General features: G+C 42.5%; 1 protein-coding gene across 1 annotated transcript in view; it reads left to right on the top strand.

Annotated features, from left to right (window-relative positions):
* CLASP1 (cytoplasmic linker associated protein 1) overlaps window positions 1-26125 on the top strand; it is a 188584-nt gene that overhangs the window by 68487 nt on the left and 93972 nt on the right. Inside the window, exons 9-11 of the mRNA XM_064451239.1 lie at window positions 23500-23652; window positions 24607-24680; window positions 25504-25596. Of these exons, the coding sequence (XP_064307309.1) occupies window positions 23500-23652; window positions 24607-24680; window positions 25504-25596 (320 nt within the window). The remainder of the gene's footprint in view (window positions 1-23499; window positions 23653-24606; window positions 24681-25503; window positions 25597-26125) is intronic.

Genomic DNA, 26125 nt, shown 5'->3' on the forward strand with positions numbered 1-26125 from the left:
GCTGAGACTGGGAGATGCAGTAGGGTACTGGGGCACTGGGGAGTTTTGTGACACAGGTAGGCTGTGCAAGGTCCTCTGCAGTAGTTTAAGATAAAAGTGAAGCCTTTATTTTATCTAGCTAGTTAGCATTAAAAATAGGATTAAAAACTTAGATTTTGTTTTAACCTCTTGGTGGGGAAAGGTGATTGCTTGACAACCATGAGGAACAATGTCTTTTGTATAAACCACCTACAGCAGGACGTTCCCTTCTGGGCCTCCAGTTTGCATGTAAGGAAAGGGTTTGGCCCTTTCTACCAGCTTCTTCCCAGGAAGGCTGGATCACACAGCTGTCTAAATCGGCACGTTCTACATGCCCTAGAAAATGCTGTATGCTACCAGTTTGAGGTGAGAATATACCTGAGCAATGTTTGATAAGGCTCACCACCCTTGGCCAGTAATGGTCCTACCAGCCATTTTTGAAAGCAGGTGGTCTCTGCTCCCTTACAGCATGGGAAGTGGTTTCTGTAAAACAACGCACAGTACAAACAGCAATGAAAGACTGTGGTGAGCAGCTCATCTTTTAATTTTTGAGCTAGAATTGGACTTTTCTGAACCTGTAATGCATAGACCACTAATTCCAGAAGACCTCCAAACTGGAAATAAGACCTTTTCCAGTGAGAGAATTTCAGCTGGTTTTGTGTAAGTTCTAGTAGTTCATGTACTACAGGGACTGAGGGGACAGGCCTATGCTAATTTTTCTCATGAGCTGGTAGTTTTTCACTCTGACGATGGTGAGTGAAACACTGGAACAGGTTGCCCAGAGGGTCTCAATCCATGGAAACTTTTAAAGCTTGGCTGGATGAGGCCCTGAGAAACCTGATACAACTTTGTCAGCCCTGCTTTAGGAAGGAGAGAGGTCCCTTCCAAGTTAAATTATTCTATTATTTTATTTTTCTTTCAAGAGGAGGTAGTTGTTATCTAAGGTCTCCAAATTAATCAGTTTTTTACTCAGTTCTTTTAAAGCTGTGCGTGTTAGTAAGCTAAAGGCAAAGTTTGCTCATGTCATCTGAGATGGTGTGTTTGCCTGTTACTGAACACTTCAGTTTATCAAGAGTGGTAACAGTGCTGGAGGCAGAAGAAAATGTGACCTCAGCTAACAACACAAGCTGATGTCAGCATGAAACACCTGCAAGCCACAACAGAGGCACCTCTATAAATGGCAGCGTATATCATTTAATGTACATTCTCTGCTGATTTGGTGTTATACTAGAGTTGATGAGAACACCTTATTCTAGTTTATTGGTCTGTCATCAGGGTGAGCGTCAAGTTGCACATGGGCATATTTAGTGGAGAATTAAGATGCAGATTACTCTTTGATTTTTAATACCAAGAACTTAAAGCTTGATATTTGAATGTGAATATATCCTAACTGTTCATCTGAGGAACAGCTTGCTACAAATTAGTAGGTGAGACTATAGTTTGTTCCATTTAATCTTCATGCTATTCTTCAAAATACTCTTTTTAGAAGTCTTCTGAACCTTTACTTTTAATGGTAAGCTTTATTTTGCTGGCTGAGCTCTGTGTTCCAGTTCCCCATGTAGGAAAACTAAATTTTTCTTTTAACTCATATTTAAATGCATTTTTTTCATCTCTGTGACAAACTAAAGTTTTTGACCCTCTTCCCTCATAGCGTTTGTGAAGGGAAGCTAAGTAAGCGTGGTTTAAATGCAACCGAGGTGATTAAGAACCACCACCACCCTGCCTCCCAGCAAACCCAACCATGTTCCAGGCAGTAATTATCAGTGGTTCTTGGTGTTGATGGGGGTTTCCAGATGGTAGCAGGAATTAGTAGGATCCTACTTCTAATGTTTAAAAGCAACACAAAACTACTGTAAAACAGAGGGAATGGAAGTTCTGTGGCCCATTTCCTCAGTTCTGCTTTTCAGTGAAGCCTTCATCAATTCAGTATCCAGGTTGTGAAGTAGAGAGGGTGCAGTGGTAGGGCCCCATGAAGCTTTGCATGGGAAAGGAGGTGTCATGGTTTAGCCCCAGCTGCAACTAAGTCCCACGTAACCGCTTGCGCACTCCCTTCTGGTGGGATGGGGGAGAGAATTGGAAGGGTAAAAGTAGGAAAACCAGTGGGTTGAGATAAAGACAGTTTAATAGGTAAAGCAAAACAGTAATAATATAATGAAAAGGAAGCGCATGCAAGCAAAACAAAGAATTCATTCACTGCTTCCCATCGGCAGGCAAGTGTTCAGCCACCTCCAGGAAAGCAGGGCTCCATCATGCCTCACGATTACTTGGAAGGACAAACATCACAATTCTGAATGTTCTGCCCCCTTCCTCCTTCTTCCCCGAGCTTTATATACTGAGCATGATGTCATGGTATGGAATATCCCTTTGGTCTTTGGGGTCAGCTGCCCTGGCTGTTCCCCTTCCCCTCCCAGTTTCTTGTGCCCTGGCAGCACATGGGAAGCTGAAAGAGTCTTTGTCTAGTATAGGCACTACTTAGGGACACTTAGGTGCTACTTAACAGCAACTAAAGCATCTATATGCATTAACACTATTCTCATACCAAATCCAAAGCACATTATACCAGCTACAGTAAAGAAAATTAACTCTGTCCCAGCCAAAACCAGCACAGAAGGCAAGGCAAACAGGCCAAAATGAGGCTCATCGGAGCATTGACTTATTACGAATACTAGTATGTAAAGGAGGCATTGAAATTCATGTTTCCCAGTTAAAACACAAGGTCTTACTTGCTTTCAGTCTCTGGAATGAAGCTGAAAGTGAATCTAAATACAGATAGGTGCTGTGTTTCACGTGTGCCAATTCCTCTGTTTGCTAATTCTTCTTTAAGTGAAGGCAAGCACAGATGGTTGCTAAAGATAACCAGATGATTTGCCAGCATGGTGGTGTGTTTGCAGGAGTGAGACTTGGACAGGCTTGAGGCTGCTTTGTTATTGCTTTTAGTTCAAAATTTTCATTTAGAAAGTTGAAATTCCTCAGTTTTGTTCCCTTTTTTAGTTTGTGGTGGGATTCATTTACGGGTTTTTCCACTATAGCAAGGTGCTTGTTGACCTTTAAGTCATTTATTGTTAAGGAGCCATTCTGGTTCTGTGGAGCCTAAACAAGAATGGGATATGCATGGAGAAGTTCAAATGTAGGACATACCTTACTTCTGTAAGGGTCTTAAAGATTCCTCTCTCCACAGTGCCAGGAGGCAAAGGTCTTCTCATCCCTTCACAGATCCTTTCCTTCAAATTAAATAATGCCAAGATGAGACCCTCACCAGAGGGGCAGCGTGAGCGTGGTTTCATATTTTTAGCTCAATTGAGTTAGCTTAGCTGGACTGAAAGCCCCCTGGGTGCTGGTTAATATGCAGGCTGATGGTTCAAAGCTTGATCCCCTGGTTGGCTTCTGGCTCCTAAGCATGGATTCCATGTTTGGCAACATCTAGGGAACTGGTGGGCTGTGCACAATGTCCAGTGAATCAGGAGGCGGCTGGTCACTGATCGCTTCAGGCTGCCACAGCAGTACAAATAGTAAATAGCCATTGAATAACTGAGCTATTCAGTTCCAGTCTGGACGAAATAATAATTATTGCTACCTGGAAATAAAGTCAGTCCTCTGTAATGGAGGTGAGTGATTCAGGTGGCTCAAGTTATCTAAGCAGTTGACTTGTGAGCCTCAGATGAACCAGGCTGATCCTGCTCTTATGTTCTAGGAGCCCCCCAAGCCATTTCTCTTTGGATAGACTGATAGCTGGTAAAGCAGTTGGCCACATATGAAGAATAATTAATCCTAGATAGAAATTTCTTTCTTCTGGAGTACCTGCAAGTATACAGGACTTCAGTGCTTATGCTTGTGAAAATTAAAACGCAGTCCAGCAGACCTCTTGTGCTGTTACTGGTACTTGCCCTCTCCAGAAATGTTGAACGTTTATCTACACGTTGAGCATAGAATTTGGGTTTAGGGCTTTGATAAGACATTATTTTCCCACAAATTTTATTACTATTTCTTGTGAGTTTTGGCTGCTTCTGGAAAGAGGGTGCTGCTAACTGCTAGCTTGCCCCCTGTGTTGAGTTTTAACGGCAGTGTCCTATGAGCACTCCCTGTTATGTGTGGTTAAACAGTGAGGTACCAGCAACCTATAATGCATGCTAAAAATTACTGAATTGGCTGGAGAAAGATTTATGTGACTTTTTCGTTAGCAACCTTGTCTACTGACATCTTCTGATATGCTACTACTGATAACGCTTTTCTGTTTTCCTTCAGTTCACATCTTTGTAGTCAATTGTTCATGGTGATTTTTTTTTTTAAATGTTAGTTCTTCATACTGATTCCTCAGATAGTCTAAGCAATGCCTGGAAACAGCTGTTAATAATAAGAACTTGCTAATTTGGTACTCGTCTCTGCCTCCACTTTCACACCTTCTCTGTGCTATTATCAATTCCATACCTGAGAGTGTTTGAGTCATGGCATTTGTGAGCATTTTTTAATGTGCCAACAGATAGTAATCCTGTCTGTCAAAGCAAGTATTAACGCTTAGTGACATGTAGGATAACACTGACATGGTCTCTCCTTCTGCTTGTGATTTGTGAAAATGTAAAGCAAATGCATAACAGTCTGGAATCTGAATGTTGCTCTTAAGCAGTAGTGTCATCATTTAAAAATAAATTACTTGCTCGTCAAGCTCCTTTTACTTGGTGAATGAGTAAATGGAAACAGTGAGTATCTGCTCTCAAACAGTTTTTACAACTGGTTGAAGTTGCACGTGCTTTGGGACAGAGGTACTTGCAGGGCTGGGGTCACTGTGTAAACTCAGATGAATAAGCCCAGAAGTTGAAGGCTCAGAAATGAAACTCTCAAAGTCTGTAACTAGTTGTCATAATTTGAAGATTGGCTTCAGTGCCTCTTTCAGCTAGTAGAAGGAAGGTCTTGGTGTCACCTGGATTCTTGCTGTTGGTACACCAAGTAGTACAAATAATAAATGCAAACCACCCAATATATACATACTTGTATATAATATAGGTGTAGCATAGCTTTGCCCATCCAAGAGCATCTGTGAATGCTCTACCAGGACCATTACTTGCCTTGTTAGATTTTACTCTGTAAAATATATTTAATTTTGAACAACTTTCACTATTTAATTCTCCCCAACTCATGTGCTACTTTTTGATATGTGTAAAACAAGCAGTCATATTCCAAAAGATCTTTCATATGAACTTTTAAATATCGATGCTGGAAAGCAGACCCAAGCCATTTCAGTCTTGGTGCATTCTTGTAATGTGTGTACCTCTGATGTGAGGCACGCTTCTGAATCTGAAATGAAATGTGCTTAAAATCAAATACTTAAATTTTTTGATGTGTTATTCTCCTTTGTTCCTGTCCTGGAATGTAAATCCTGGGTGTGTTTGGACGCCTTTCAGTGCATGAGACACAGTGCCTTTAAAAATCTTTGAACTTAGGCTTTTTTTTGCCCTGCGGTACACAGGTGTATTACATGATGCTCTGTATTTGAGTGAGGACCTGCAGGGAGTTCACTGGATGAGCTCACCCTTCTGAAGAAAATAATCCATTTTGCCTCTTGTGAAACAGAGATAATGTTCCTTTGCACCTCCTCTGCTGAGTCATGGCTTTTCTCCTGTATAGGAGTGTGAGGTGAGGGTGCTTGTTTTGACAACAAGATCAGCTAAAAATAAAGACTCAGTAAAAATGGGGCTACAGGAAATGATGCAAACCTGAGGAAGCAGCATCCTCCTGTCTTTGATTTCAAAGGTGCTGGAAAGAGCTTTCCTTCCCTTAGCTCTTGCCTGTCCTCTCTGAGGCCTGATGGCTGCAGAAACTTACCTCACGGGGATTATCTTCATAGCAAACTTAAAACAAATCTCCTCTTCCGAGTCTTCACTGATAGTAAACCTGTGTTCTGGGAAAGATCTAATCAGTTGGATTTCATCAGTGCTACTGTACTGAAAAAGGCCCAGTAGTAGTTGAAGACCATTATCTCAACCTGGGAACCTTGTATGGAGTTTGCAAGATAGAAGTGTGTCAGACTTCAGCCTTATTTATTTTTATTTGCTGAATAACTTTGAAAGAAGCCTGTTTAGGATTAAATCAATCTATTAGTTTCTATTAGTCCTAATTGCTACTTACACTCAAATGTTGTGCTCTGTGGTTTTGCAGTTGGTTGCTCATGTGCTCTCTTCGATTCCTAACTGGTAGGCTATTACAATGTTACGAATCCACTTTATCTTGATTTCTCTGCCTGTTCTCCTACGCCCCCTGAATACAAAGGTGTCTCAGTCTTGTAAGTCCCAGAAAGCAGACGGTCCTAAAGTTTTGAAGGCTTGTCCAGAAAGTCTTCATGCATTAAAGTACTTGCCATGACATGTCTGAACAGCAGGAAGGTTTACGCTGGTCATCCTTGATTCATCCTAGATAGTTATCCTAGGATTTGAACCTGTGCCTAGCAACTTAAAAAACATCAACCAAAAAGACATTCTTAGAGGGATTATTAGATATTTGAATTATCTCTTAGGTATGATATTATTTTTGTAATTTTTTACTTTTAACGTCAAACTGTATGAAGTGACTCTATCACAATAGAGGATAAGGAATAATTACTTCAGTTGCTAGGAAGTATTTAATTGAATTGCTGGACTGAAAGGGATGCCTGTCTCTCCCTTTTTGAGCGTGATATGCTTTCATCTGACAAATAAGCAGACGCATATGTGCCAGTTCCCAGCATGCCTCACAAAGCACACTGCTCATGAAGTCCAATAGATGTGTTTTGCAATGATTTTTGTCTTTCCTTCTCTACTGTCTATCCCAGCTTCCCTCTGTGTTGTAGAAACTTGATCTCTTTGCCTCTCCTTGGTACTTTCCAGACCCTATTCCCATCTCCCAAAACTTTAACTCAGGCAATGTACATCAAGTATCATATTAAGCTCTGTGCTGGTTATGAGTTATGTGCACTGCCTGACAACAGGGAGACCAAAAATAACTGTTGCGCTGGCAGTAAGAATCAGTTAGTTGAGTGTTCTGCCTGCATCCAGTCCCTGTTTTCACCCTTTCTCAAAGAAAAAAACAAACACCAAGAACCAAACAAAAACACAAACAAAAAACACCAAACAACAACAACAAAAAAACCCACCAAAACCCCTATGCCACTCCAAATGAACCAGCAAATTTAGAATATGGATGCGTGGTGCCTGGTGGCAGTCAAATGGAGAGAAGAACCTCATAAGCTTACTTTTCCTGGTGGCTCCTCACAGTTGGCAGGAAAGTTGCCAAGGTGTGGGGTCAGCGTAGGTGATGCTGGAACAAGTTGGCACTTGAATAGAAAGATTTCGTTGTGTTGCGTAATCTCTGTGTTTCAGGCTAAGAAGTAAAAATCCATGTAAGTTTTAATGTTTAGGAGTTTAAGCTTTAGGGTGCATGGTACATTGTAGAATTGAAATAAAGGTAGGAACCATTCAAGTGTATGTTTATGATTTTCTTTACTATTTGACACAGTTTTTAACAAAACAGAAACAGCGGTGTAATGGAGTCTGTGGTTTTCCTGGTGACTTCTGCTTACACCGTGAGCAGCCTGCTGAAACGGGGACAGCCTGTTTCTAGGAGCTGAGTCTTTACATGGACTACACTTTACTGCTTGCAATTTAGGAATAAAGTGTAAATGTCATGTATGAAGGCAATTAGCTCTCTATAGGGTAGACAAATCAGTGTGCAAGGGGGAAGAAGCTTCTAATTTGTTTGAATTATCAGTGCAGTGATCTTTCAGGGTCACAGATGTACAAAATGGCCGTGCCAGCCAGACTTGCCTGAGGGAGGGGAGATATCTCAAGCTGTTTAGAAAATGGTTCTTTATATTAACGATGTTATTTTTTTATTTTTGACTTGTTGACTCCCTTCAAGGAGCCCTTACATGGAGGCAAGTGTGTGCCTGTGTGAAACAAGAAATCTATACAGATGGCAATCAGTTGTTTAGTTAACCTGTGAGACTGGGTTGAGAGGTTTTCTTTGCATCTGCATAGGTTTGAGATTCCGTATGGCTGTTCAGGTCTGGGGTATTTAGTTTCATAAATGCCAACATTTGCTGTTGATGCTGCCTCACTTAATGATTTCAGTGTCTTTTCTGAATGAAGAAGGATGGCAGGACTTAAACCAGCAGCGCTCAGCACCTTGTCCAAATCTTGTTCTACGTCAGCTATTCTAAGTTGGCAGAACTGCCTGTGAAAAGGTGTCACTGTTAAGGAAGGATGAGTGATTTCCCCCCTGCCCTCAGCAGTGGTGAAAATGGCTGCAACCAGTGTTCCCAGCTTTTGCGTGGGAACCTATTTGTATTGTAACATCTCCAATTCCATTTAGGTCAGTATGTGTTTTGTGAAGTCTGTAATGGCTATATCCAGAGCAAGATGTTTAACTGGGTCATGATTAATGTTTGTATTCTTTGTGGTAAATGTGAATGGTTCTGCTTGGCTTAATTTAGCTCTGAAGAAAGTAAGTTGAGTTAAATCATATTACCTTGCATTTGCTGTAGCTTAAGAGCAGCACGAGGGCTGTTACTGTGGCTCAGCTGGTGTCTTATAACTTGTTAAGCAGCAATAATTTGGTTGTGAGTCTGAGTCCTGAGGCAAACTCATCCTTCGTTTCTACTTGACAGACTTTGTCCTTGAGCCAGAAGACATCTTTTGGCTGCTTGTAAATATGTTTATTCATTGCTTCCACCACCTCTTACCAAGTTCTGAACTTTGATTTAAACCAAGTGACTAAGGTCAAAATTAGCATGCCCTTATTCCCTTTGTTTAGCTTCTCTTGGGGTTAAGGTGGTCTTCAGTTTAGAGTCAAGCTGAATAGGAGATCTGAATTCTACCAGTTCCTTTACCATGTCAGGTGAATCAAGATTTTACTAGTCTGTCATACAACACTCTTCCAATTCTGATCTCCTAATTGATCCTGACCTTTTTATTTTTATTTGATGCAGTAAGTAGCTTTATATGGGGAAAGTAATTTCTTTCATCATTCTTTCATGGATGTAACAGCTGTGGAAGAGTCTTCTAATGTGCACACAATATATGGGAGGAAAACAGGATGGTCACTAAAGAACTCAAATGACTAGCTGTGGCATCAAAGTCAAGTATTGAGTCCCATTTGGGACTAACTTTCAGTCATGGCAGAAAACTTTGGATGGCTGGGTGACAGGCTTAAGTTTTTACCTTGGTGCAGAGATCTGAGGATGGTTGAAAAAGGGTGCTAAGCCATTGGGAGAAAGTGACTAGCACCATTGATGGAGGCCAAATAAGAGTGTGTTAGGCAGGATTATGTTAAACAGACTGAGGAGGACACAAGTACTCGTGTTTCTTGTTTCTTTAACTTTCCCTTTTAAAAGAGAGGGAGGAGGATCTTTGTGCTTATTTTTCCTATATATAGAGTCTGAATAACAGTAATTCTTTTTAAGTATACTTTGAATGCATTATTTATATTGTAAGCTCTTTGGAAAAGATGCTTTTTTCTATGTAGCACATTAGAGGCCCCCTGCTTGCTCAGGGTTTCACATTGCCTTTGAAATACAAATATCATATTTAGTAGTCTAAAATAATCAATGCCAAAAGGAACAAAAGTTTCTGCAGTGTTTTGCTCCATCTTTGTATTTCTCTGCCCCCTCCCATGGCTGCTGTATATGCTGTATGTAATAATGATGTTTGTTTATGGGGAAGGAATGTGGATGAAGGAGCTTAGATCTGCTTTTGTTTTAAAGGAGTTGGGGGGTGTGAAACAAGCTTTGAGAAAACAGAAGCCACACTGACTGTTAATGTTTTATAAGCTGTAGGCATTTTTGGCTTTGGAGCCTTTTTCCCATGACTCTTTTCCTTGAGGCAATGGCTTGCTTCAAATGCAGCTTTCAAGGGTGGGTGAAGAAGGCCTGAGAAACTGATGTGTCTCAAGGATTGCGGCTTTCCACTTGTAGGTTAGGAGTTCAGACTGTGCTTATATTTGAAGCATATTAAATATTAATTTGATTCTTTTAGGTTATGTTATCCAACCACATGGAAACCATATACCGTACTGTCAAATAGGCCACTACTTAGTTTACTAAAACCTCTATTTGAGTATGTGGTAGAAAATCCTGGTCAACGTGCTGGTCATACCTGTTGTAGTAGTTGATAATATTTCTCAAGATGCACCTGGGCTTGGAGTTGCTGCCCGTTGCTCCCTAGTTTTCCTTTCATGGTCTCAACCACCTGCAGTTTTAGACGTTCTAATCTCGTGGTCATTGCCCCACTGAGCATTTTACAGAGGTTTAAATGGTTGTCTATTTAAAGTATATTAATTATGCATCAGGCCAGGCATTCTGGGTGGGAGTCATTGCTGTGTAATCTGCATAAAACCATAACAGTTTTTGCAGCTGTAGGACCTATGTTCTTGCATTAGCCTTTGACCAGACAGATGAACGTCTCAGGACAGAAGCCCTGACCCTGTCTTCTGTGGCTGTATAGGAAAGGTAGGCTGACAGCCTTGTTTTTTCCTTCATTGCTCAGGAATAACTTCACACATTGTGTTTCTTGGCTTGGAGGGGGCTGCTTGGAAAGTTTAGGATGCCCTGCCACCTCATAGAGGGTCATCCCCTGCATTTGCAAGATGATGGAAAGTTGCTTAGCAACAGCATCTGCCAGCTCCTTCAGCACTCTGGGTGCATCCCGTCAGGGCCCATGGATTTGTGAGGATCCACTTTGCCTAAATGATCTGTAACCCAATCCTCCTCAACCAAGGGGGAGTCTTCCTTCTCCAGATTCTCTCACCTCTGTGGGCTGGGATACCTGAGGGCCAGCCTTAGCAGTAAAGACTGAAGCAAAGGCAGTACTCAGTAACTCTGCTTTCTCCGCATTCTGCATCACTAGGGCACCCACCTTCTTCAGCAGTGGGCCTACAGTTTCCCCAATCTTTCTTTTACTACTGATGTATTTGAAGAAGTCCTTCTTGTTATCCTTGACATTCCTCACCAGATTTAGTTCCAAGCAGGCCTTGGCCTTCCTTGTAGCATCTCTGCATACCCTGACAGCATTCCTTTATTCCTCCCGAGTGGCCAGTCTCTTCTTCCACATACTGTAAACCTTCTTCCATATGAGTTTTTCTAGAAGCTCTTTGCTCATCCATGCGGGTCTTCTGGCTCTTTTGCTCAACTTCTTCCTCATAGGGATGCACCAATCTTGAGTTTGGAGGAAGCAGTACTTAAATATTGACCAGCTTTCTTGGATCCCCTTACTTTCTAGAGCCCTAACCCATGGGATTCCTCCAAGCAGGTCTTTGAAGAGGCCAAAGTTGGCTTTCCTGAAGTCCAGGGTTGTAATCCTAATTGTTGCCCTGCTTCTACCATGCAGGATCATGGTCACTGCAGCCAAGGCTACACCCAACCCTACATCCTCAACTAGACTTTCTTTGTTAGTATAAGGTTCAGCAGCACATCTTGCTTCGTTGGCTCTTCCACCACCTGTGTCAAAAAGTTATCCTTGATGCTCTGCAGGAACCTCCTGGATTGTGCATGCCTTGCCATGTTGCTTTTCCAGCAAATATCAGGGTGGTTGAAGTCCCCCCATGAGAACCAGGGTCTGCAATTGTGAGGCTACTTCCAGCTGTCTATAGAAGGCCTTGTCAACTACTTCTTACTGATCAGGTGGCCTGTGGCAAATGCTCATAACAGTATCACCCATATTTGTCTGTCCCTTATTTTTTTACCCATAAGCTCTCAACTTATTCTGCCTCCACCCCTAAGCAGAGCTCAATACATTTCAGTTGCTCCCTCACATAAAGAGCAACTCCCTCACCTTGTCTTGCCAGCCTGTCTTTCCTAAAGAGTATGTAGCCATCCATGACAGTATTCCAGTCATGTGAGCTATCCCACTATGTTTCTGTAATTGCAGTGGAGGACAGGAGAGGTGCCCGAGGATTTGAAGGTAGCCAGTGTCACCTCAATCTTCAAAAAGGCAACAAGGAGGACCTGGGGAACTATAGGCCAGTCAGACTTGCCTCCGTCCCTGGAAACGTGATGGAACAGTTCATTCTGGAGGTCATCTCCAGGCATGTAGAGGAAAAGTTTATCAGTAGTAGTCAACATGGATTCACCAAGGGGAGATCATGTTTGACCAACCTGATAGCCTTCTATGATGGTGTGACTGGCTGGGTAGATGAAGGGAGAGCAGTGGATGTTGTTTACCTTGACTTCAGCAAGGCTTTTGACACTGTCTTCAATAACATCCTCATAGGAAAGCTTAGGAAGTGTGGGTTAGATGCATAGACAGTAAGGTGGATTGAGAACTGACTGACCGGCAGAGCACAGAGGGTTGTGATCAATGGGGCAGAGACTGGTTGGAGGCCCGCAACCAGTGGTGTTCCCCAGGGGTCTGTGCTGGGTCCATTCTTGTTCTATATATTCATCAATGACCTGGATGAAGGGATAGAGTGTAACCTCAGCAAGTTTGCAGATGATGCCAAGCCGGGAGGAGTGGCTGATACACCAGAAGGGTGTGCTGCTGTTCAGTGAGACCTGGACAGGCTGGAGAGCTGGGTCAAGGGGAACCTGATGAAATTCAAAAAGAGCAAGTGCAAGGTCCTGCACCTGGGGAGGAACAACCCCATGCACCAGTATAGGTTGGGGGCTGACCTACGGGAAAGTGGCTCTGCTAAGAAGGACCTGAGAGTGCTGGTGGACAGCAAGTTGACCCTCAGCCAGCAATGTGCCCTTGTGGCCAAGAAGGCCAACGGTATCCTGGGCTGCATTAAAAGGAGTGTGGCCAGCAGGTGGAGAGATGGTATCCTCCCCTTCTACTCTGCGATAGTGAGGCCAAATCTGGAGTACTGTGTCCAGTTCTGGGCTCCCCAGTTCAAGAAAGAAAGAGACTCTCTCCAGTACTTCCATCAAAGAGCTACCAAGATGATCAGGGGACTGGAGCATCTCCCATATGAGGAAAGGCTGAGACCCCTGGGTTTGTTTAGCCTGGAGAAGAGAAGACTGAGAGGGGATTTCATCAATACCTACAAGTATATCTAAAGGGTGGGTGTCAGGACGATGGGACTAAGCTCTTTTCATTAGTGCCCAATGACAGGACATGGGGCAATGGGCACAAGTTGGAACACAGGAAGTGCCACCTCAATATGAGGAAAAAAAACTTCTTTACTGTGAGGGTGCCAGAGCAGTGGCACAGGCTGCCGAGGGAGGTTGCAGAGTCTCCTTCTCTGGAAATATTCAAAACCCGCCTTAATGCATTCCTGTGCCCCCTGCTCTAGGTGTGCCTGCGTAAGCAGGGGGGTTGGACAAGATGATCTCGAGAGGTCCCTTCCAACCCCAACCTTTCTGTGATTCTGTGATCCCCTGGCAAATGTAAAGTGCCAGACAGCATGTTGCCCCTGTTACTAATTGTAAGTACACCTAAATTGAGGTCTTGGGCAGGGCTGGTGCTACAGCTTCCCCAGGTCCCTCCAACACATCTTACTGGCTTAACTTCACTTGACCCAGCTATTCTCTGAGACTTATCCTGAAAGGAAACAAGGCTGCAATCTATGCATTTTTATCTCCTTGTAGGTATTTCTAGAAAGCCTTCTGCTGCAGGACTTGTGTGCAGTAGCAGGCTTTGCACCAGGGAGGATGATCTGTGATGGCTAGAAGTAGGATGTCCTGCAGCATGTCTCTTCCCCAAGATGTGCTCTGGGTAACTTGAGGCAGTAAGATGCTTTTGGCCTTTTTGTAACACTGTTTTGTCCTAAAAATGGTAGGATGCCCTTTCCTTGCTAATACATTTCTGCATGCTAGTCGCCAACACTTTAAACCTTGGTGTGCTGCGTGTATAGAAAATGAGCAGCCCTTCAGGAAGCAGTAAGTGATAGCAATATAATATGCAATTTTGTTTGCTGACAGTGATGCGTGTTAGAGCAGTCAGCATCTATGTGAGCTACTCTTATGGTAATTACTGGAGCAGGCAGAGGGATTTGTGCAGGGAATGCCCGTTGAGGAGTGCAGGCTGGAAAAGATGCCTTTTCCTATGATGTCATGGCAACAGATGGTGCTAATAGCTGAGAAGCTGAACCTTGTCTGTGGGGCTGCAGGCACCTCATTGCTCTGCATGCGGTGCTCCTGTCCTTTGCAGGTGAAAAGCATCTGTCCATTTAAAGGTTTCAAATTGCTGGTGTACCTCTTAATTCCCTTCATTTATATAGTGTACAGGTATTCCAGGTAAGACAAAACTTGACCTATTGATTCCCTAGGTATCTGCTTTTTCATATTGGTTTTGGCAAATAAAACCCAAGCTGTTGCCAGCAGGTGTCTCCCTGGGAGCTTGGTTTAGCACCATCTTTGGCAGCTGTTTTCCTGCAGCATTGCTGGGTACCATCCCTGTGAAACAGGGAGCTCAATTCCAAGTGTGGCTAAGCTTCAAGCAATGTGTCAAGAACAACTAAATTAAAACATTTTTTTTCTAATACCTTTTGATGTCACTTCTTGCTTCTCTGAGCTGCTTGCAGGTGTCCTTTCTGAATATGAATAAAAAGTTTTGAAGATAATATTGGGAAAATCAGAAAATATTTGGGTTGCTACTCTTGTCTTCAGTAGGAGGTAGAAAAAGTGATTTAGAAAAAAACATATGTTTAGGAATGGAGCTTAACTCAGACCCTGGCAGTGCCCTGGAGTCTTTACACCCTTGAGAATGTCCCTCAGCAACTCTGTTTCAGTTTGCTTACATTAAAACAATAACAAATACTTCTCGCTGCTATGGAATGGCTGTGCTTTTTAATCACATTTATGTCATTTAGAAACAAGTACTGTGCAAGGTCAGCTACAGACCCTGGCAGAGCAAGCTGTTGCCTGGGGTAGTGGGTGTAGTGTGGATGACCAGTAGCTAGATGATGCCACTGTGCATTTTGCCTGCTGCCTGAATTTGTGACGGAGCAGAAGCTTGCTGCAAGCACAGGGAGTCCAGGCTTTTGCTGTAAGTTTTCTGGCAAGTGCAGAATGCCGGCTAAAACCTGGAGGTGAGGGTGAGGAGGGGAGAGGTTCATTGTTTGCTCTTCACCCTGGTGCATCCCTGCCATGAGTGTGTATGAAGATGGTGCCTGAGGGGAGCTCCTGTGCTTCTGCAGAATTGAATTTTGCTGTCTTGTGAATGAAGGCAGAAGATTTCACTTTCTTTTATATAATTATATTCCTAAATAATTAAACTTTACTAAGGCTGATGGGAAGCCTTAACATCGGCACTGTGCAGTGCAGAGGATTAATATTGAAAATGGAAAACTGTGTGCTTTATCTGCTGTTTAGGAATCAAGGAATATTTCCCTGCAGCTATACCAGTTCTGCAATAGGCCATTAATTCCCGTAGTTCTGGAAAAAGATATTTCCTGACTCTAAAAGATCCCCCTGGTCCATCCTGTATAAATAGCCTTTCTCACTGATTGGTATCTCTAGGGCTCAGGTTATATGACCCAGTTTGTGTTTTTATCTGCGAAGATTATGCTAATGATAGTGCTGTGAGGGGGGTGTAATGTTTGTGCTCGGAGCTGCTGCTAGCGTGTTTCCACCTGGTGCAATGTAAAGGATGTTTTCAAGGGTCCAGATCAAAAAAGGGACAGCACCCCCAAATGCAGTCAGCACGGAAAGCTGAGGCAGTGAAACACAAGAATAACACGCTGTTGTGGAGCATTTAATAGACTCTGAAATAATTGGTGTGTTGGTGGAAGGCTGCATTCGGAGGTAATAATATCTCTGTACAGACAGCCTGGCTATGAACAGCAGGAGGGTGCCCTGTAAGGCCTAATAACGAACCTCTGGGTGACAGGAGGGGTAAGTGTGGGGTAGGGAAAAGCTGGTTTTGCTTTTTAAATTGAAACTTTATGTAAACATATGGGGTTTTGGGTAGGTGTGTTTTTCCAAGGTATACGCTTCAGATTTCCTGATGCTCTTGAGGTCTGGGGGAAAGCTGTGTGGCTGGCTGGAAAGGGTACTGTGGGAATATTGTATTTCCAAGGATGACTTCGAGGAAAACAGATGCTTATCTTTTTCTCTTTTCACTTTTTTTTGTCTTGTGTGCACGTCTGTGTCTGTCTCTCGATTATTATTAATTTTTTTAAATCTGTATGGGGTGGAGGTGTGTCTGTGCAGATCCTAGCACATGGGTTTGTGACTCTTGTTTAGGTGTCTGTATGAACTGTACTAAAGTAATTAGCGGAAATAATAAATCCTGGCTATTTTTATGGATTCCTCTCAGCTTTCAGTGCTTTTGTGAATTCTTTTGGCTTCTTGAGCTGTTGCTCCTTTGCTCAGCATCATAGCTATTTTGTTGTCTCCTATGCTACTTTATTTTACAAAGCTTGTAGGAATGTGAAACCTTTGTACTGCCTGTTTTCTAAATCTACTTAAAGCTAATAAAACTCTGATACTGCTAAAAACTGTCTGAATGACAGTTTTGCTAACTCTTAAAAATCCCATTTCTAGGTGCCTTAATTTCATTAACAGAAATTTCTGAAAAGCACCGTCTGCTCTGTTCTTAGTTGTGTTAATGCTCATATGCTATTAGAGAGGGCGTGCTGTGGCTTGTTAACATGATGACAATATTGTCAACCTTATGGTTGAAAAAATTATGTTTTGAAGCAAACAGGCTAATAAATATTGAATCCTTACTATTTGTCTCTTGTTTTCAAGTTTTTAAGACTCTCTTTCTCAGGCTTTCCCACATCCATCATGGATACAACTTAAATTGGAGCCATCTAATTCTGGGATTGAAAATTATAATGTCCTTCAGGAAAGTAACTTGAGTCAGTCATGAGTTGCATGATTTCAGATTAGTCTTCTGCAGGAAGATTTTGTCTGATTTACCAGGCCAGTCATTGGGAGCAGATTTTGAACATTGCCAGCGCTGTTGCTTCTGTTCTCAGCTAGAAGTTGGTATTTAACTTTCCATATGCAGACTGTCTGGTGTTGGATGTGGTCTGGTTAGGGTATACATCAGTTTCCTCAGCTACCTTTGTTATACTGGAATTGGTTTAATAAACATAGGATTCCTCACTACCAGAAATGTGCTCTGTTTATTATTACTGCGACTGCCTGATTTGTTTTTCTGCTTACAGAGGGATGGCAGACATCCATACTCTGAAATTACTGTAGCTGTGTGCTTGGGTCTGAGGAGGTTGTGGTCAGAACAACTGCCTGTGTACATACGATGTATTTGGAGCAGAAAACAATTCCACGTGTTATTTCTTTCAGGAATCTTCTTTCCCTTTGCGATAGCAGTTCAAGACCTGTTAGGTTATGAGCAGCTTCATTTGCTCGTAATTAGAGAGAATGAGGTAGCAGCTAAAATGATGAGTGTCATCTTTCCTAGCTAAGGAGGAAAGCTGAAACATTTTGGATAAAAGAAAAGCACATGGGGGTTGGAAGGATTATTAAAATAAAAAGCACTTGTCCACTTACCTGGCATGACATTCTTGGCTTGCATCTCTAAGTACCAACTTACCTGTGGCTGATGGCAGCCGTATTGTGTATTATATTATTACGGCTGTAAGTATATTGTCTAGATTTACACTATAGAAACCTTATTCAGAAGACAAACTCCCACCCACAATTATACATATTCTAGTTTAAATAGGGCAATGTATGCCAGGTAAGAGAAAGAAGCCAAGGTAACGGTGATCTGCATATCACAGAATCACAGAAGGGCAGGGGTTGGAAGGGACCTCTCGAGATCATCTTGTCCAACCCCCCTGCTTGAGCAGGCACACCCAGAGCAGGGGGTACAGGAACACACCCAGGTGGGTTTTGAATGTTTCCAGGGAAGGAGACTCCACAACCTCCCTGGGCAGCCTGTGCCACTGCTCTGGCACCCTCGCAGTAAAGAAGTTTTTTCTCATATTGAGGTGGCACTTCCTGTGTTCCAACTTGTGCCCATTGTCCCATGTCCTGTCATTGGGCACTAATGAAAAGAGCCTAGTCCCATCGTCCTGACACCCACCATTTAGATACTTATAGGTATTGATGAAATCCCCCCATAGTCTTCTCTTCTCCAGGCTAAACAAACCCAGGGGTCTCAGCCTTTCCTCATAAGGGAGATGCTCCAGTCCCCTGATCACCTTCATAGCTCTCCGCTGGACTTGCTCAAGGAGTTCCACATCCTTCTTGAACTGGGGAGCCCAGAACTGGACAAAGTACTCCAGATGTGGCCTCACTAGGGCAGAGTAGAGGGGATATCCTTGCAGACATGATCTTTGCTGTGGCTGGCTCAGTCCTGATGAGCCCTTGGAGGGTTCCCCACTGAGGCTGGGATTTGGGAATTCCCTTGAAAGCCAGTTGTGAAGGACAATGAGGTGGTTCATTGAATTGTGCCAGAAGGTGGCATCAGGGGTGGGCTGGAACTGGAGCTGCTGGGTGGGTCATCCTGGGAGAGGGGAGGTGGGTGGCACTGCGGGGGCTGACCAGGGTCACTGAGCCCAAGCGGGCAGTATTTTAAAGGCACAAAATAATGTGCCGGGTGGGGAAGGAGGGGTCATGGCTGGGGCAAGGAGGAGAGAACAGCTGGGAAACTGTGGGAGATAGCTGAGTGGGAAACCGTAATGATGTGATGTGCCTGTGTACTGCTGCTCATGACCGTGACTTCTTTGTTTTTAAACATTTAGGAGCATATGTGTATCCCTTTATCTTTAGTGGGTTCACAAACTCATTTTCCTGGAGAAACCTATACAATACCTGTGAATGCTGGAGCTGAGCAGGCTTGCAGCTAGGCCTTTTGTGGATTGGTGTGTGCTAATGGGAAGAGGCATTTGACCTCAGCTGAAGCTGTCATGTTTGGAGGCTGGTGGTACACCCACAGAGAGGAGTGAGCTGTGCCGTGTGTCTAATGGGAGTTATGGCTGGAGATGAGGGTGCCAGATGCTGGCCTTGGGAGTGATAGGATGGGACAGGGATGGGACACAGTCTGAGGTGTCCGAGGGGTGTCTGTCTGAAAAACATTGGCTGATGCATGTTGGGTTGTATCTGGCAAAAAGGTGTATGTCTGGAGCAGGCAGGGCGTATGTAGATGCCACCTTCTGGCTGTGGTGCTTCAGCCTATTTAGATGGCAAACTAGAGATTTAACTGCTTAAATGTCAATGTACAATTGAAGGGGGTGAAAGTGGTGTCCTTTAAAAGGAAATTATTGCAAGTTGCTTGGCCACTTCAGTGGCACTGACGCTTGGATGCAGGACATGATAAAGGGGCTCAGCAGAGCCAGAGCAGGTTTAGTGCCTTGCAGAATCAGGCTTAAAGACCATAGCAGGGCATCTTCATTAAGAACAGACGTGATCGTAAGCTGCTTTTCACACTCTGTACTCTCTACAGAGTAGCTCTCTTCTATAAAGCTTACAGATAAATAACTAAAAGATTTGAATCTGACATCTTAAAGTTTTTTTGAAAGCTAGAAAGCATCTCCTTTCATTGGAAAGAAAATTTGAGACTCAATTACTTTGCTTTAAAAGGTCCCAGGCTGGCAGTTCAGGCAGGGGAAATGCTGGTCCTTGTTTACTGTGGTTCCTGGGAAACCAGCACAGTCTCTTCTCCCCATTTTACACCTTGCACAGACCTGAAGGGGTTACGTTTTAAAATGAATAATGACTAAATTTATTCGTCATGGACAAATGATGACAGCTGTTGAGATGCTCCTGTTAGCGCTTCCCAGGGGATAAAGTCAGGCTGGTTCCTAGTGCAAGCCAGCCCAGCCAGGCAGACTCAGCTTGTCTTCATCCTGGATTATTTGTCCCGGGTTCCCCTCACTAGCAGGGTATTTCCTTCCTAGAAGTGAACTGAAGTTTCCTGGTCTGAAATGGGTGTTAATGAGAATCCCACAGAGCTGCAGTCATAGACAGAGGACTGAAGCCATAGCTGTTTAAATCCATGTGTGAAGACAGCATGCTTAATGAATACAAGGGGCAATGATTGATTATGTTCTGGACTGAAAGCTGCGGCGCTCTGTGAAGCACTGTTACATCTGGGCACGCTATGGAAAATATGAAGGAATGTTGAGGAAGCTTATTTGCAGAAGGATATGTACTTGTAAGCAATTTTTTTTTCTTAAATAATGTAAATGAATTGAAAAATGTAAAGCAAATTGTGTTCTGTGTTTCTCTAAGACAGCAGTGGTGAGGAGACAAAGGCCTCTTTTATAAGGGCATGTCTCTGATGGAGAGTGCTATATGGCCCTTATAAACGAGCACTGGGGTGGGGGGGTTCTTGTGATGGGAGACCATCAATAGTTATTTAATGTTAGAACGTGGCACTGATTCTGCTTCAGTGCACCACAGCTGGAGTCGCAAGAGTTACACCCATGCTGAATTTACCACCTCGTGATTTGCAGATAGGCTGCAAAATATATGATTCTAGCTCAAATGATTATTGTGAACAAGAGTCAACAAATGGGGTGGGAGAAGGCTTTTTAATGATAATGTATAGTGGCTTGGTTTTTTCTCTTATTTTCTGTACTTCCATGTTCAGGTTTCTTTCCTTTCTTTGTTTCTCTTTCTGTCCTGCACACGTGCTGCCGGAAGACTTGATGTGCAGTTCTAAATGTGGCGCTGTCATTCTGTGCTACTCTGATGAGAAAACGCTGTTGGGTTATTGAAGGGATATTCTGATTTGGTAAACATGTAATGCTTAGTTTGTAGACTTAATGAACAGGAAGCTGTGATTGTAATCCAATCAGCCCCAAAACTGTGGGCTGGCTGGTTGGCTTTTTGTGGAGTGTTGTTGGGTTTTTTGTGGGGTGGTGTGGGTTTTTTTTTTTGCTGATGCTCAGAAAAGCCTGTTTTAAATGAAGATGATAGTTGATTTAATTGCTAAAATGCTACAAGTGTGTGATCCTTTTAATATCTGTTTTTCTGAATATGTATTATATGAAATAGCAAACCACACCCTCTTCTTTCAGGGGGGTGAGGCTTTAAAAATGCAGATACAGGAAGTGAGTTAACTAAGACTGCATCTAGACAGCTTGAAATGCAGCTGATGGAGAGTTTTATTACCAGATGAAATTGGTTTTGAAGTACTAAACTATCTTTTGAGTATGACTGACTTCTGTTGTCTGGTAAAATATATATATATGACAAATAATAATTTGCTTGATATCTATACATGAGCTTTTGAAATAAATGCAACTAGGGCAAATTTTGCTCAGAAGTTTTTGTATTCAAGGTCTGTGCAAGTCTTTCTGCATTACTTAAACCCGTTCTTAGAGGCTTCAGAGATTATGCATTTTAAAATCTATTTTGATCTGCCATGACCTTCAGTGCAACTCTCACCAATTAATGTTTTTGAAATAATTCCTGTTTGAGTTAGACTGTATCTTTCAGGAAAAAAAAAAAATCTTGTTTTTTAAGAACTGCCTGTGGTAGCATTTGCTGGGTGACACACCTCCTATCCTTGTGTAGGGAGTCAGTCCTGTGATTATTGCAAAAAATGGAGAGAGGGCGGGGAAGGGAGGGGGAAAAAAGGCAATTCAGAATTTAATTTGGTTTTAACCTCCAGCCGGTGGCCTTGTTGTGTGTTTTTCTATTAGGTGAGAAACAATATTAATAAATCACACTGGAAAACTACATTAATAAATCTTGAGTTGCTGTGTTAACATAGACTGTAATCAAGCAACTCGTTAGGGATCTGGTCAGGCTAAACAGTCTCAACAGTCTCCTACAGAGAATTTTCATTTAATTTAATTTAAAACATATTTTCCAATCCTTTAATCATTCTCATGGTCCTTCCCTGAGCTCTTTTCAAATTATTTTTGAATTACATATGTCAGAACACAACCAGTGTCAATAGGGAGGTAGCATGGTCTCCACCGCTGCCTTAGGGCACTGTGTTAGAGAGAGCCCACATCCTGTGGCTATGTTCTTCTTAGGTGTGTGACTAAATTCCTTGATGATAAAGTTCATATGTTCACTTATGACTCGTTTGCTTTCGCCCAAACAACGGTCCGAGTCCCTGTTATATTACCCCCTTCCTTTAGATGTTACTTTTTTTATTTTCCTGGCCCTTTCCCATATTCCAAGACTTCTTGAACATCAAAATTAAAGGAAGAGATGTCCTTGGCCACCTTTCTTAGCTTGTTGGGTGCTGCTGTCTACCTGTCATTTTCAGTGTTGTGCTGTGATTGGAGTATGGCATCGTGTGACAGGTGCATACTGGAAATGTGTTTTTCGGGTTTCAGATGATTTGTGACAGTTCTCCTGTACCCAGCAGCCTGCCGCTAAAGCTTTGGGGAGGGAAGGCTCCTTAAAGCGGTTGGGCTGAGGACAGTACAGGCTTTTCTTTCTGTTCTTTTATCAACCCCTAGAATATGTCTCTACTGTTATCAGTTTATTTTCTTACTTTCAGAAAGCTCAACCTGTATTGAATTGCACTCATTAGTGTCTAACTAGGAGCCTTTGTTTGTTACTAGATATTCCCAGCTGTTTTCCTGAATAGGGATGGATTAATGCATCTGCTTGAGTTTTTGCCAAGTGAAATTTCACTAAGGAGGTGTTCCTGAAACGATGGCGAGTGATTGCATACCTTGGACTGTTGAGGAGGGATGGATGTGAAGCAGGCCTCAAATATTGAATGAAATGTTAGTGTAGGAAAGCTAAATGATGGGGACTGAGGTGGCTTTTCTGGCCTCAATAAATAATGCGTGCCATCTGTATCAGCTGTCCAAACACTTTGTCACCTTTCAACCTAAGGTTGATTTTTAAAGTGGATTAGCTAATCTGTGTAAAACTGCAATATAAGCACTCCTTTGGAATTGAAGTGACCTTCACTGAGAATCAAAGTGACTATAATTCATTTTAAGTTAATTTTTGTTCGCGTTTGGAAGTGGAGGCTGCAGTTCCTTTTGGATGTACGCAGAGGGTTCAATAGGTTTTAATACACCTTATATTTATGGCTTTTATGAATTTGAGGTAACTTTCTATTTCTTCATAAAGACACTCTGGAGATAATATAAAAAGTTTAAAGTGGATTTGTAGCTCTGGATGGCTCTGTGATTAATGGTCCATGGTTTATCAACAGCATGGGTGTTGCCATGTGATATTTCCTGGGTTACCCTGTTTGTTCTTGATCTGGTACAGCCAGTTAGTGGGGTGTGATAGGGCAGCCTGTGCTGCCTGATCCCTGGATTTGCTCATGGTCTTGGTTTCACTGCATCCCATGGCAAAATAGCTCTTAGAGGCATAAACATCAGAGATACAGACTGTAGGCACACCAAGTGGTGTCTGTGGCTTGCATCTTTCGGCTGTAGATTTGAAGTTTATTCTTTTTATCTGAACACGTTCTCTGAAAGTGGTCACAATAGCAAAGGTTTGGGTTTGGTGGCCTGGTGGTCATTTGAATAACCAGATTTCTATCATGAAGATGCTGCTGAGATGAGAACTGGCAGAGCAGACCTGAGCATGCAGCATGTTTGCCATGATGTGGGCATGTTCCTTGGGACATATCTTTGCTTTGCCGGACTTACATCTAAGTCTGCTTCTTTTGGCAGATAAAATTTTTGATGATGAAGACTCCGTGGACGGGAACAGACCTTCCTCAGCTAGTTCCTCTACATCTTCGAAGGCCCCTGCAAACTCACGCAGAGTTGGGATGGGGACTACCCGCAGACTTGGGTCTGCAGCTCTCGGCTCCAAGTCTTCAAGTAAGTCAGTAGCATAAATGAGTTGACTTTTATGCAAAGTGTTTATAGTGTTCATGTTTGAGCTTATTGCAAGGACTTCCAGACTGGCTCCTGGGATCCAGTAACAAATTTTCCCCTATGAAATCATTACATGTGTTATCTACGTGCCACAACCAAACTTTCATGGGATGAATTTCCAAGTAGTCCCCACATCACTATAATGTATTTTGCATTTTTGAAAGTTGGACCTGTGCAATTGTGTATTGAGGGCTATGAGTAAATTATGTTAACGTTGCAGTGTGTAGATTTTTGCCTTTATGGCTGCAGCTGTAGCTGAACCGAGGCAGGCTGCTTACAGCTACCTGCTAAGCTTTGGCCCATGCAATCTAAAACTGACGTGTTGGCTTTCTTCTAAGACCTTTGGGCATTGCTGGTAATGAAGGTACAGAAAGAAAACTGAGCAGTCATTATGAATGTGAGCAATAATTCTGCATGTGATTATAATTCTCTATGTAACCTAGAAAAATGGAGAAAGTTCCCTATATTAGACAGTCTCTAATCTGATTAGTATTCCAGAGACTATTTATCTTACTTATCATTTGTCTGTTTGTACACCTGTCAGATCTGCACCTTCATCTATTATAGATAGGATTAAATCCTTTAAAATAAAATCTCCTATATAATTAAAGTAAATATTCCCTTTCATCTTTCAGACTGTGTCCCCTAACTGTTGATTGACTACCATAATGACTTCCCTAATGTGTCCTCTGTGCCTAGGAGTTGAAGGATGCTGTGAATATCTAGTCTGTGCCTGGCACTGAATTTCCCTGTCTCTGATTTCATTACATCTGCAGCACTTTGAGGCTGCATTGGTAGTGAACTTTCTCCTGATTAGGTGCCTTGATAGCTGGTGGTTTCTTAATTGATTCTCTTGTTGATAAGAAGATTGAAAAGGCTTTTTCATTTGTATGTCAGCAGCCAAAGAGGGAGCAGGTGCTGTAGATGAAGAAGACTTCATTAAGGCATTTGAGGATGTCCCAACGGTTCAGGTAAGTAGAATTACATGTTAAAACAGTGCTAAAAAGCAGAACATGGATATAGGATCTAGTCCTAACCACTGGCAAATTGTGCTTCATTGTGATGTTGGCAAATCGTTTTTAAGGGGAAGGCAAGTTGGAAGTTGGAGTGAGGCAGGTTTTATACGGTGATATCTGCCAGTAGTTTGTGTGAAGCCCTCAGAAGTGGAGGGAATGGGGGTAGGAGGGTTGTGATAGAGGTATCACAGGAGTGGACATGGAACTGGAGCTGGACATGTGTGCTGCACAGTGCAGTCTGGTCAAAGAAAAATTTAAGGCAGCAGTCTCTCTACATTTCATCTGCACCATCTGGGAACTGAAACCGTAATGGTGATTTGTGTCTCGAAGATTGCCGCTGGTGTGAGTGCTACAACTGGACAGTGCACATCTTCTGATAAATTTAGCTGGATAGCTGAGATGTGTCACATATCCCCTCTCCTTCACTAGAGCTTTATTTCTGTGACAGCTGAACAGCACATATATCTATTAATGATATTCTGTAGGCCTTCACTAACATAGCCACTAGCAGCTGCAGGAATGCTGCTTAAAATTTTGAAAATATAATAAAATAATAGAAAATGATCCTTTACTCATCTCGTGGCCATTGAGTAATTTTGGATTGCAGGAAATGGTTGTAAATTCTCTGCATTATGCAAAGCCAGCTGTGTCCAAGGCTAGCATGTGACATATAAGTAAGTATTGGGGAGCAAAGTATGTAAAGGTGTAGCTAGAAAGTGATCTGATTATTTTGGAGTGAATCTTGCCTTATGGTGCTACTCTGTATTTAAATTTACAGATTTATTCTAGCCGGGATCTTGAGGAATCCATAAACAAAATAAGAGAGATACTGTCAGACGATAAGCATGACTGGGAACAGAGAGTTTCCGCGGTAAGTAGTGAACTTGGATGTGAACTCTCATATAGGCTTTTCCTGCACTGAGCTTTATGCCATGAAGAGGGTACTAGGAGAACCTCAGAGTAAGGCTAGAATGTAGTTTAAATGGTGAACATCTGTTATGTTCCCCTAGGCTTGGGGGAAACGTTTCCTAATGAGACTAAATTTAAACCACATCTGTGAAGGAAAATGTTATTTGATATACAAGAATCTATTGAGACAGCTTCAAGTTGAACTGGATCTCATGCATCAAATCCAGGTGTAAAGCTAGAAATTTGCTAGCAGATGCTGAAATCAAAATGTCAAAAGTGGTATTCAGAATACCTTAGAACTTCCTGACGAGGCAGAAAGTCACTTTGCTTATATATTTATGCTTTTGCAAAAGGAGGTGTAAAACAATTCAGAAGGAATTTACACGCTTAGGCTTTGAATAAATAAATATGACTGTGGGAAGTGTGCAAGTGGAAAATCAGATGTTATATGCATGCCAAGATCAAGTTTTATTTGCTGAGGTGAGCTGTGT

The sequence above is a fragment of the Phalacrocorax carbo genome, chromosome 5 (assembly GCF_963921805.1).
Source record: "Phalacrocorax carbo chromosome 5, bPhaCar2.1, whole genome shotgun sequence".
NCBI classification, from domain to species: Eukaryota; Metazoa; Chordata; class Aves; order Suliformes; family Phalacrocoracidae; genus Phalacrocorax; species Phalacrocorax carbo.